Source organism: Gymnogyps californianus, chromosome Z (genome assembly GCF_018139145.2).
Source record: "Gymnogyps californianus isolate 813 chromosome Z, ASM1813914v2, whole genome shotgun sequence".
NCBI lineage: Eukaryota > Metazoa > Chordata > Aves > Accipitriformes > Cathartidae > Gymnogyps > Gymnogyps californianus.
This window is the reverse complement of record NC_059500.1, coordinates 26,707,911-26,720,889: the sequence shown is the minus strand read 5'-3', so window position 1 is coordinate 26,720,889 and position 12,979 is coordinate 26,707,911. Positions and strand designations below refer to the sequence as shown.

Sequence of the window (12,979 nt, the reverse complement as noted above, 5' to 3'; positions counted from 1 at the left end):
AAGAGCATACAACCCAAGGAAGAGGATAAACCCATCAGTTTGGTGGAAACAAGCCATATGAGCAAATATATGAAATCACCCTTCAGATCAGAAGAGTAGACTGATTAATTCTCAATACTTTGCTACAAAATTATTACATTGTTTTTCTCAGGTCCTTTTACATCTGAGAACACTTTTTACTTAAGCAAACAAAGGGCAAGCTTGTCCACGCTTTGGGCTCACAGGACATAAAACACAAGGAAGTGCTTGCCACACAGCAGATTTAAAGAGAACTGTTTACACAGATGTTATAAATGCATCCATGAGCTTTATCATGCCTTCCTCCAGAAGGAAGGGCACCATAGTGGTGGTGGAATCATGTAACACACAACAGGTGATTCAGTGCTGTTGCACAGAAACTGGCCAATGTAGAGTGATGGGAAAACCTCACTTCAAGAGGAGGAGTCATTAAAGTTTTCCTTCCTTTCCACTTAGGAACAATCCCCATTTTAATGCTATACTGAAACCACATAGGGAACATTTTATTATGAATCACTACTCTTAAAGTTTTTAGAATATATTTTCCATTTATTGTCAGTCTGCTTTCTTTAGCAATATTCCTCTTTTCTGCAGGAAATTAAGTCTTAAATCAGGTTAACTTTGTACTATTTACATGCACAGCACCTAAAACTGACTATAGAAGGACAACATGTCCTACAATATCTTGTTAATGTACACATATTCATGTACAGCACATATATAGAATATACCTGCAGTTATAAGTTAGCCTCTACTACCTATTAGGCAAGTCTAAAACAGCATTTAGCTAGTTATTTTATCGTAGTACACAAATAATAGTATCTTGTTAAAATATACACATCAGAAAATAAGTAATGCAGAGCAAGAAAATGCCATGAGCAATGTTAAATGACAGAAGTGTAGCCTAATTTGAGATCTAGAAATAGGTTCATGAAATAAGCAGATTACATATGGTAATGACAATCAAGCTCTGACAGACTGTGGTTCATAATCAATCCGCATCCCCACCCCCAATACCTCAGTTCACGTCAATCTAAAAGCCTGTGCCATTGTGTAACTAATTGATTATAGCGTCTCTCCTTCAGTTTTCTAGCTCTTCAATTTACATGCCCTAGGAAATTTATCCTGACATTGAGGTGAGAGAAGCTTATCACACTAGTTTGTTTTCAGAACCACATAATCAGGCCTAACTACAAAATTAAGAGAACCATCAATATACACTTTAATACAATTATAATCCTTTTATTTGCATCAGCTATCAGACTTTTTTTTTTTTTAAAGTCAAGAGTGGAGTCATGGACCATATTTTATGTTTCCAAGAAGCATTTTAAAAGCAAAGACGATTTACCACAAAACTATGAGATTAGTTTAAACCACCATGTCAAAACTGCCATCAAACAACAGTTTACTCTCTCTACCTCAGCCATTCATGTCATCCCCTTCTTGTACCAGTCCAAGGTTTAAGCAGATTGGTAAAGTGACACAGGTTAAATCTAACCTGGATTAGATCCACAAACCTGTTTCTTGCTGGCATAAGAATGGAGAGAGAAGGCACTGGCTTTTACATGATCAAGAAAGTCTGATCTGAGATAAGCCAAGCTCTGGGAGAAGTTTAAGATGGGTGGCTGACCATTTTTAACTACCTTTTCTCATTAAACTTGTTTTCACTTCTAAAAGTCAGTGGATTAGACTCACATTTTAAAGAGCAGAACTGTATTAAAGGCAACACCATCCAACAGAGTTAGTCATTATAAACCTTCTTGCATACTTTAACCTAACACATCTACCTGAATCCAAGTTATGTAAAAGCCAAAATATTCCCAAATATCTAATGCAACATACTAGCCAAGAAGGCAGAACTGACTGTGAGATGCTTTAGCAATTACATTAATCAGAAGTAAGACAGGTCAAGACTAGTTTTACTCACATCTTAAACTGCAGCCAGTAGGTGTGGGGTTTTTTTGTCTTTTGGGGAGCGGGGAATAGTTTAAAGAGAGTTGTAAGGAGTGAGAAATAAAGAACAGCTTGGTTTCTATTCCTTTTTAAGCTTGAAAATCTGTCTTCCCTTTAAGTCTTGAATGGCAAAGTCACTCAAAGCTTCAACGAACATGCTGAATGAAGACTAAGTTCTTAGTTACAGTATTACAGAACATCTAAGTGGTATAGATAAGCAGACAAAGCAATGTAGAGAACAGCAGCACTATCCATTATCTCACTAATCAGACAGTTTCTTCAGAGAGCAAAATCAACAGAAAAACCACAGACACACTGATGGTGCAAGACAAAACAGTCAAATTAGAGGCTGGCATCACACATTCTGCCACCATTAGTACCCAAACGCCACAGTCTTCTTCACTCCTTAACTGTCCTTGGCATGTTCTGGGAAGGAAGATCAATTAATGTCCTTCCGAGAAGATCTGCTAACTCTCAGATCCTAAAATGACTTATCCACCACCTGAGTTTCCAGTAGAACAGAGAACTGAAGAAAGGTATTCAAGTAATTCTCTCTTCTCAAATCACACCACACACATTTCAACTCAAATAGCTAAGACTTGTTATTAACAAAGATATTTCTTTTTTCCAAAGACATCATTCACATCCTGTTACTGAACAGATTCATGGAATAATTCAGGTCGGTAGAAGCATCAGGCAGTCATGTAGTCCAACCTCCTAATCCAAAACAGCATCAAAACCGAATGCAGACCAAGTTGCTCAGGACTTTACTCAGCAGGGTCTTGAAAACCCCCAGAGATACAGACTGCACAGTCTTTCTGGGTAATCTGGTCCAATGCTTGACTGTCTTCACAATAAAGTTATCTTCCTTGTGTCAAGTGAAGAACTACATTTCACATTTGCTGCGACAGACATCTTCTACAAATTTAAACATGTTTCAGTAAGATCTGAGACAGAAGTTTAAAAGCACATTGCTTATAGCATCTGCAGTTTTTACAGTCCTCTGTACTGCCTATGGCTAATCAAATACAGAATGGTTTCATTACAGACACACCACTAGATGGAGCTCCTGACTACAAATATCAGAGCCAGCTGAGACACTGACGATCCTATGTAACCTAAAAAAGTTATCAGAACAAATAGCTGGTTACAGCTAGGTTACAAATTTGAGTCTGAAGCCTTTCTGAAGATTAGACGAGACATGTTTGCTGTGGCTAAAAATTTTTGTAAATAGGTAGACCATTGGTTAGCTACTCTTTCAATATGAAATGGATTAAACTATTTCTAAAGAGTGTTATGATAAATATTTCCAATTGAATAGTTTTGTAGAGTAGGATACTTATACACTCAGAATAAAAGTAAATTAATATCTCAAGGTAAAACAGTAAATTCCAGGAGTTCTGTAAGCCTTATACTGGAGGCTAGATATATTTTGTATTCCAGACTAGATCTATTAATTAACCTGGCAGCCATATTAAATATTGCTCTGAACTATACTTCAAAGTTGTCCTGCAGGTAAAACTCACTGTACTTACATATAACAGATGAACATAAATAATCAAGTAACCAACTAGGAACTGTTAAAAAATAAATTAGGTGGTTGATTTTAATACAAGGCATCAAATAAAAGAGTTTAATCCCAATACATTAAAATCTCTATAAACTACTCATCCAAACAAATAAGCAACAAGGAAGGTTTTTTGGGGTGTGGTGCTATTAAATCCTGCAACTAAATGTATAGTTAAGATGTTTCATCAACATCAGAACTAGCTAAAACAGACACCCTATAAAATCATGTACTGTGGTTTATTTAACTGTTAAACAATGCCATTGCATAGCACCTGCAGATTTACATCAAGTCTGTCATGGTGCTGACATTCCCTGCACTCTGTAGTCATTCATCTTTTATAGTGTTTTGTTTAAGTCAGCTTAAGTCCTTAAATCTGCTCACCACAGTCGCAGCATAGGTAACTGCATTACAGCAGTCAAAGCAGCATGAATTCAGTCAGCTTACAGTGCCATGGAGAAGAAAGCACATGTTCCATTTAAAATTTTCTCTACAGCTTTTAGATTTCAAAAGTCCATGTACAATGTGATCCCTAACAAGGTATCAACACCTACAGCATCTTTAATGGCAGATAAAGTGGCAGATATTTGATGAAACAGCAACAGATTCTTTGAGATTTCAACCAAAATTGGTAGGAGGGGGAGAGATCGGTTGCAATAGTTGGCCATCTCCCTTCACACTCCCACCCTGTCAGTATCTTGTTTCAATAAAAAACCTACAATCAGGTTGGAACTTTTTTTGTATTAAATTCAGCTTCCCTACCTAGCCACTAGTGAAGTAGGGAGGGTAATACTGAAACTGAAATTGTAGAGAAATGGGACTGTCATAGAACCAGGAGCAAGTAAGCTGTTCCCTTCTACTAAGGGGTAACAAGTAATCATCTGCTCATAGCCCCCAAACACTGAAGAGTTTTTTCTTTTGGCCTTGTTCAGTTAAAACTTCCATTAACTTCTGCCTCAGGTCTTCATTTATTAGATGCGAAACAATAGCTTACCAAAGTTATTTAACTAATGGTTGATGTCTGGACAGCTCATGGAAGTGTGTGACCTTTCAGCAAGAAGATGGTAAGTCTAACAGCTTTCCTTTAACATTTATTCTACATCACTGACCTAACTTGCATTGATATTCACAAAAAAATGCCAGATCATTTTTTACTCAAAGTGAATTTTAATTGCATTCATCAATGCAAGTCAAAAAAGCACTTTTTTCAAATGTTGCTTATGAGCAAGAACTGATATTGACACTCACACCTCTTCTGAAAAAGAAAGTTCACTGCGCATAGAGACAGCTCTTGAACTTACAGATTTCACAGAATCATTTTATTTTCAGTGCTAGAGATAATACCCTATTTTTAGGACTTTGATAAGAGATTAACTGTGTTGTACCAAATTAAGAGTTGCACCAAGTCGCTACAGAGATTTTTTTTTTTTAAATAATTTTCAAAACATAAGGAAAAGCTTACCTTCAAGTTTAGCTCCATAGTGGTATTTACCACTACTGAAGTGTGGTAAGGAAAATACAAGCGAGCCCAATCCTAGCATAAATGCTGAGAAAGCAAGCCATCGTGGTTTGTGCCCTCTTTCTCCAAAGAAAGATACAAACAGTGACAATATACAGAAAGCAATGTCATAGCTTGCAGAGATTAAGCCAGTGAGGGAACTGTTCAACTCATAACGCTTCTCAATTGTTGAAATACTTATGTTAATCAGGCCATTCACCACAATACCTACAAAAAAAAGGAGATAATTAGTCAAACATATTTTAATTCAATAGAGTTGCAAGGGTAAACTTACCATTGTGTGATGGAAGGGTTAAAATGAATATATTTACAAAGCTACATTTTAAGGTATTTATTAGCTTTAAAACCCAGGCATATAGCGGATTGATACAGTGCCAACTTAAGCCAGCCAAACTGCACAGGACCTATTCTATCTTGTTCTCTCCTGTGGGCATTAAAGATTCAACACTCAAGTATTAAGCCAGCAAAATACCATGCCTCAAACTCTGTTCATGTATTAAGGTTCCAGATTCAGTTTGAAGCACAGACAGATTTCAAACAGAATGCATTACCGTGTCATAAGATACTGTACAAATTAAAAGGAAATTAGTCAAGGTTATGACTTGCATTACAATACAAGCTACAACTGAAGCAAGTTCAGGACGTAGCTTTCAAATAACGTTTGTCAAACAAACATCACCTCCTCCCTGCCATCACAAAGGGAAGATACAAGAAGGCTTTTGAACAGACATCCTTCCCCTATAACACAAAAAAAGTGTAAAGCTATTTAAAAATACTTTGCAACTGTTTCAGAGCAACCGAGGTGATTTAACTGAGAAAAAAGTTTGCCCTCTGAGTCTTGAAGTTCCCTGAAGCAGAAGTATCAGACAACCTGAAGGCCTTGCATGAGCTGCCCTACTTAGGCACAGGCGAACTTCAAAAAACTGATCCAAAAGTAGAAGCAAGAAAGCTGCAGTTGCCGGTGCATGCTTATACACGCTGTCCATTTTTACAAAAGTGTTGTTTGTAGATCCTAACTTGAATCTCCCATCCTGCCTCACATTCTGTTTATACGTGAAACACCAAGTAGTTAAACTTACAGGAGTTTACTTTTAACAGTCCCAAAACAGGATTCTGTTACAAGTGAGATGAATAACTGTACTTCATAACAGGGTCAGATAACTTCATGGCAGTCTAATTAAACTGTGCCCATAATAAAATATATAACCTGTGTCTTGGTTTCAGCTGGGACAGAGTTAACTCTCTTCTTAGTAGCTGGTACAGTGCTGTGTTTTGGATTCAGTGTGAGAATGATGTGGATAACACTCTGATGTTTTAGTTGTTGCTAAGCAGCACCTATCTTAAGCCAAGGACTTTTCAGTTTCCCATGCTCTGCCAGCAAGCAGGTGTGCAAGAAGCTGGGAGGGAGCATAGCTGGGGCAGCTGACCTGAACTAGGCAAAGGGGTATTCCATACCATGGAATGTCATGCCCAGTATATAAACAGGGGGGAGTTGGCCGGGAGGCTCGGATGGCAGCTCGCGAACTAACTGGGCATTGGTCAGCGGGTGGTGAGCAATTGCATTGTGCATCACTGGTTTTCCCCCCCCCCTTCCTGTTTTTGTTATATTCCTTTTCATTACTATTATTATAATATTTCATTATTATTATTGTTAGTATTATATTTTACTTTAGTTATTAACCTGTTCTTATCTCAACCCACGAGTTTTACTTTTTTTTCCCCTTTCATCCTCCTCACCCCACTGGGAGGGGGGAGCGGCTGCGTGGTGCTTAGTTGCTGACTGGGGTTAAACCATGACACCCTGGAAAAAAGTTACGAAGTCTTGCAGTCACAGTTGCAAATAAGATTAAGAGTTCTGTAACCTCACAGATGACTGATGAGGATCTCTCATGACACAGGCCCTACAGTTATCCTTCCTCTTTCTAGAATTCAAACACAATTCTCTACTGTCACTCCAAGAACAGAACAGGACAGATGACTGGGGACAGCAATGGATTTAAGTTAGTTTTCAACAAGTACTACACCATTCAGAAGTGCTGAACGCAGGCTGAACTTCAACAGATCTGTCTAGCATGCTCTATGTATTAAAAAAATTACTCCAAATCTGTGATCAACCAGCTGTTTCCTTATCAGTGCAATCCCCACCATAACACTTCAGCTTTCTATAAGGAGACAGCTCTTGGCACAATCTTAGTTTTCTAGTACCCTACTATGGCCTCTTGATCAAGGGTGACAATTCCACCTGTCAAGTCTGACCACCACACTTAAATTCATATGGGATTAACAGATGTATTCAGGTGTTCTTCCACTGCCATTATTTATACATTTGGCAGCTTTCTTTTCTTTGTAAGGAGCATTGACCAAAGAACAATACTAGCATGAAGGAATGAACAAACAAGTTTTTCCCACTTGCCAGCACTTTAAACATTTACTAAGGCCTTAAAACATTCACATGAAGTAGGTGTGCTACGTAGCAAGTTGATTACAAAACTAGAAGACATTGTCTTTTACCTGTAGTTTAAGTTGCCACCTTTAATTTACATCCTAAAAGACATAAAACCTTGCAGTTAATTTTATTGGAGAATTAGATTTCATCTGTAAAAATGTAGATGTGATGAATGGCAGCATAACTTCTCCAATGCCATCACCTAGCGATTAATCACTGAAGTCTCTTCAGGAAAGATGAAACATGGCTGATACCAACTTGATCTGAAAAACAAATCCTACAAGGACACCTCAACACTTAAATAGTAGTACAGAAATTATTTTTCAACTATTCTCATCCAAAACCTTATTGTCCTGCCACATTTGTTAGAAGTTTAGGTAGTGTGTACTGTCCCACAAAATCCAGATTAATCATAAACCAACTTCAATTGCTTTAAGAGTATTTTTTCTTCATCCATTTAACAAAAAAGTGCTCTACAGTTGTTACAAGTATGGTGGCTTTAAAGCAGTGGTTTGCAGACACCCAATTAAAAAGGAAAAAACCAAAAATCATTAAAATCCTCCCAGTAACAAATCTCACCAGGGTATAAAATATTAGTGCTATCCAAAGTTTTGAGACAGATTAGACTGGACCAGTCTCAAACAGTAGTTCTGTTGTTTTGTTTAATAAAATTGTCACTGACATGAGAAATAAACAGTCCTTCTTGTACTGAAAATAGTGAGATAACTTCTACCTTGTTTGCTACTACAGCTATGAACTGCAGCACATCCGGTTATTGTATTACAAGATGCAATCATACATTTATGCAATTCTAAGTGCCATACAGAAAGCAGGTATTAGTCATATAACCATGTTCTACACAAGGAAGTGTTTTCTATTCTGGAAATAGAGGTTTCACATGTACTTGAAACAGAAACAGCCAAAAATGAAGAGTTAAGTTTCACCTGGAATATTCTGAGAAGCTGAAATACAGCATATCATGTGCCAACTAGGGCAGCTAGAAAATAACGTAATAAATACATGCCTTCAGTTAGACACACACACACAAAAATCTACACACATGTACCAGATCACTGCAGATAACTACCTACTATGTTCACTCCTTGTGTAAGAAGTCTAGTAAAACAACTTATATACATCAAAAGTGTGTTAAGGATTACTTCATTATTCTTCAGTGCATCAGGAAATAAACTTTCCTAGAGGTACATTAGCATTAGCAACTTTTATAGATATATTTTATCTTCCTCAGTGATGGTTTCTGTAATTTGGAGGGTAAATTAAATAATTAGACCCAAAGCTAGAGTACAGTAGTAGCTCACATAACTTCAAAACCCCAGTTGTGTTTTGTGTGCTTTTATCCAAAGTCTGAAGCCGCAAGACCTGAATGTTTTCACAAAGTTTCACATGCAGCACTGAATTTCTTGTCTGAAAATGATTCTTGTTTTTTCTGCTTCTCAAAAAGAGTTGCAACTTGAGACTTCAGTGCTCGAGTTCCTTTCCATGATCTAGCCAACGGGAAGGTACTTGTTCAGAAAATCCAGATAACACACCATTAAGAATGCCACAAGGTCTGTAACAGCCATGCCTACATCAGCTTTCAAAACAAGCACCAGAAGTTTCCTTACATTAAGGCTCTAAATCTGAACTAGATTAGAAAGGTACCTCTCTGAGGTCTAGCATACATCTACAGTAAGATAACAGGACTAAGACCTGCATAAGTGGTGTAACCAACATCCATAGCATCCTAAGGGGACAGAGATTCTTATAATACAAGACCTTTTTATGACTGGGAACCTATCCACACTACTAATAAGAGGCAAAATTTAAATGATACTGAATTCATTATTCAGCTGAGCAGATGATCAGATCAGCACAGCAAACTGCATTTTAAGAAATATTGCCATAGCAAATTTAGAAGTGCTGGAAATAGTCAAGACACTTTGTCTAGTGTAATATAATCTGAAACTTTTCAGTGCCACATTCAGGGCATTTTTGGTTGCCTATCCTATTTTTGTATCTTAAGCTACAAAAATACACATGCATGATCTAAAAGTCTTCTGCTACTCAGCTGCCATTGTAATCTGCCATGTTAGAAGTTCTTCCACCCCTCCCTTTCTTCTTTACTATGTTAGAGAAAATAAGTTTGAGCTAACAGCAGGACAACTGCAACAGTAATCACCTCGTGGTCCTACCAGCTGTAGTACGGCCTTTCAAATACAAGCAAGGAAAAACAGGCTCTGCCCAAAACTCTCTAGATGATACTTCTTTTCTAACACAAGATATATATGCTAAGAAAAGATCACATTCTAAAAAGGTTGAAATCAGAAAGAGTTCACGGAAATAAGTACTGAGAGACACTGTTCTAAGGATTTTCCAAGCAACACAAGTAGCAGTCAGATCCTGCCAGGTTTTAAGCAGAACCTCCTGCTCAGTTCTCCTCAGACCATCCCAGTTACCTCAGTATGGTTCCAGGCAGGAATGCAGCCATCCATATCCCGCATGTCTTCAGAACAGGCTGCCTGCTCTTCTAGCACTGAATCTCTTCTTCTACATCTCCCCCCAACCCTCTACCACGGTCTCATTCTTTATCAGCAACAAGGATGAGCTTTAAAGCCTCCTAATTTTTCAGGAAACGCAGTTTTATTTTCTAGTTAGTCCAATAAAATTGAAGGGTTCTGAACATTAATCCAATAGCTCCATTTGACAGACAAACGCGCTTTACAAACCTCAAGTTTGTACATTTGGTACACTAATGCTTCCCCTCCCCCTCAGCCATTACTACTACTTTCTAAGCCTAAGGCTTGCCAAGGTCCTAACAAATCTTTTTACAGAAAACCAAAAATATGGACAAGAATATGTGAAGCTGAACAACTGAAATTAAGAGCAAGCTAAACTTCAGGTTCCCCCCAAGCTTAAAGTAAGCTGTTATTTAAGTGTTAGAAAGATGGCTGCACTGGGATCCACAGAACAAAACCAGATTTTTTTAAAGCCATCTTAATTACCCAAAGTCCCACTCAACCATGCCAAGGTACCTTTTTAATTGGCAGGCAGGTAACAAAATACATGCTAGGGCACTACAGTTTTGTCTCTTAGTTTATATTGTGTGTTTTATTCCCCAACTCATATGTCTCAACCTGGGAGGTGCATATGGAGCACTATTTCCCTGTGAGCAATGGGGATGCAGTATAGACAAGAGCACAAAGCACACAGCTGATGGGACCACAGACTCAGCAGTGGTCAAAAAGGTAGGTGGGAAAAGAAGAAAAGGAGGAACAGAGTGAAGTACAGAGAGTAATACTGTATGAGCAACTTCCCTATCCAGGGCACTAGGGTACTTTCTCCCCCTAGCAAAGTCACCACTGTCACTTTTCAGCAACAGCACCAGACTCAAGCAGCTAGAAGAATCCTGCTTCCCCTTACCCACCACCCAAATCACCACCACTCTTTCCCTGCCTCCCCCAGCCCAGGCTCCCACTTGGCTTCCCCCACGGCTCCAGAATAAGGAGCAAGATGTGCCCAAGGCAGCACAAGGCCTGCAGGGGCCAGGCCCCACAGGGAAGGTGGGGAGGAGGGCAGCGGCTCTGGACAAGGTGGCAGGGACGGGTTACCTTGGAAGATAGCCAGGAGGCTGTAGACAGCCAGGTAGCCCTCAGGGTTGTTGCAGAGCTGCAAGGCCTTAGGGGCGCAGCGGCCCCACCCGCAGGGCCCCTCCTCAGCCTCCGCCGCGGGGACGTCGGCATCTGCCCCGGCGGGGCTCGCCTGGCGCTGGCGGCCGAGGTCGGGGCTGGGTGGCTCAAACACCGGGTTCTCGATACCGCCACCCTGCATAGCGCTAAGAGGCCGCTGCCCAGCACCGGCTGCAAGCGACACCCGGCCGCAACGCTCCTCTAAATACCACGAGGGCGGGCCGGCCCCCACGGGAGCAGCTTGCGGCGCCTTCCCCCTCCCGCCGAGGAGAGCAGCCCGCCCCGGCCCGGCCCGGCTCGGCCCCGCCCCGCCGCGCCCCGCCCCTCCCGGGGCACAGGGGGCCGCGTCCCGTGGTTCCCGCCGGCCGGCGAGACCCCGGCGTTGGTGGCGTCGCCTCTGAGCCCGCGCCGGGGAGGGGGCTGCAGCGGCCGCTGCCGGTGCCTCGCCGCCAGCCCCCCGCACCTGCCCCTCGGCCGCTCGGTGAAACGGCTTCCAGCCCCGCCGGGCCCCGGCTCGGGTCACTCTGCCGGCCGGGGCAGTCCACATCGGCGCCGCGCCCTCCCTGAAGGAAGATCCCCCGCACCGGGAGCCACGTAACGTTAGGAGCAGCGATTAACATTAACGTTGGGCGGATCAGCCCGGGGTGCGGTGAGGGCTGGGTTGTGTTTTGTTTCAAGTTCATGCGTCCACGTCAAGTTCTGCTTTAAACTGGCAGTTAGCGACTGGTAGAAGCGTGCCGTGGCGCCCACCGCCCACGAGGCAGAACCACGGGCAGCAGGCGTGGGGACGTAACGCAGTGGAGGTCAGCGGATGTGAGTGGCACATGCCCAGCAGCGGCAGCAAAAATGGCACATCGGTTTTATCTAGAAACATTTGCTCTGAAAAAAATAAAAAATCAAGCACCTGAAAAAAGTCCTCATGAATGTTTCTACCCAGAAACCAAAAAATTCAATGTAAGTGTTGGAAAAAGTGAAAGGGATGTTTTTCCAGATACGGTACTTTCCCACTTTAGGCAAGTGAGTTGGCATATGACCCACTTGGGTGTGGAAACCCATCTCTAACAAAAAAACCACTGGACATTTACAATGTCATCCTTTGGAAATGTTATTCCCCTGCTGTACCACAGAAAGTTTCCACCTGCAGGACCTTCCAGTCATTGAACAGGTTAATTCAGTTGCAGACATCAACCATGAGAATTTGTGAAGTGTACAAGGAAGTACCAAGTGTGTTTGCATATAGTGGGAATTATTTTACTCATCTGAACAAGAACAACTGGGAAGGAGTCCAGGGATCAATTAACCGTCACCACTGGTGGTAATCTCTGGGCAGTACAGGTTTGTCCTGAAGAGTCCTTCCCCTTTCAAGAGTCCAAACAGTTTTAGAGACAAATGAAATAAGACTGAAACTGGAGACAAGCAGTGGCTTTGGTTTCACCGTGAAAGCCAGGGCATCCTCCTGAATTCCCAACCATCCTCTCTTCCCCTGGTGTCACAGCTCTTCAGAGGGAAGCACACATTTTCAAGTACTCATTAGCAGCACAGAAACTACCTGGAGATGACCTTCTGCAAAAAGAAAACCAGTAGGTTAGAGAAGAGTATGTGTCTATATATTTGTATAGACAAATTGCAAATGAGAAGTCGGCTGCTTCTGCTGCCCCTGCAGCTTGCAGGGGCAGTGGGTCGTGGCTGGAGCTGGAGGGCCACAGGCTTCCCTGGCAGTCGGGCCTTTCCCACCCTCCACCTCGGCTACCTCAGGGTCCCTCCCAGGCACTGCCTCAGCCCCACAGCCA

General features: G+C 41.3%; 1 protein-coding gene across 1 annotated transcript in view; it reads right to left on the bottom strand.

The window, feature by feature from the left end:
- The window catches only part of LOC127027259 (solute carrier organic anion transporter family member 4C1-like), a 36,045-nt gene extending 24,714 nt beyond the window's left edge, over window positions 1-11,331 (bottom strand). Inside the window, exons 1-2 of the mRNA XM_050912859.1 lie at window positions 11,112-11,331; window positions 5,001-5,264 (exon numbers count right to left, since the gene is read on the bottom strand). Coding sequence (XP_050768816.1) covers window positions 5,001-5,264; window positions 11,112-11,331 — 484 coding nt within the window. The remainder of the gene's footprint in view (window positions 1-5,000; window positions 5,265-11,111) is intronic.
- Window positions 11,332-12,979: the final 1,648 nt, after the last annotated feature.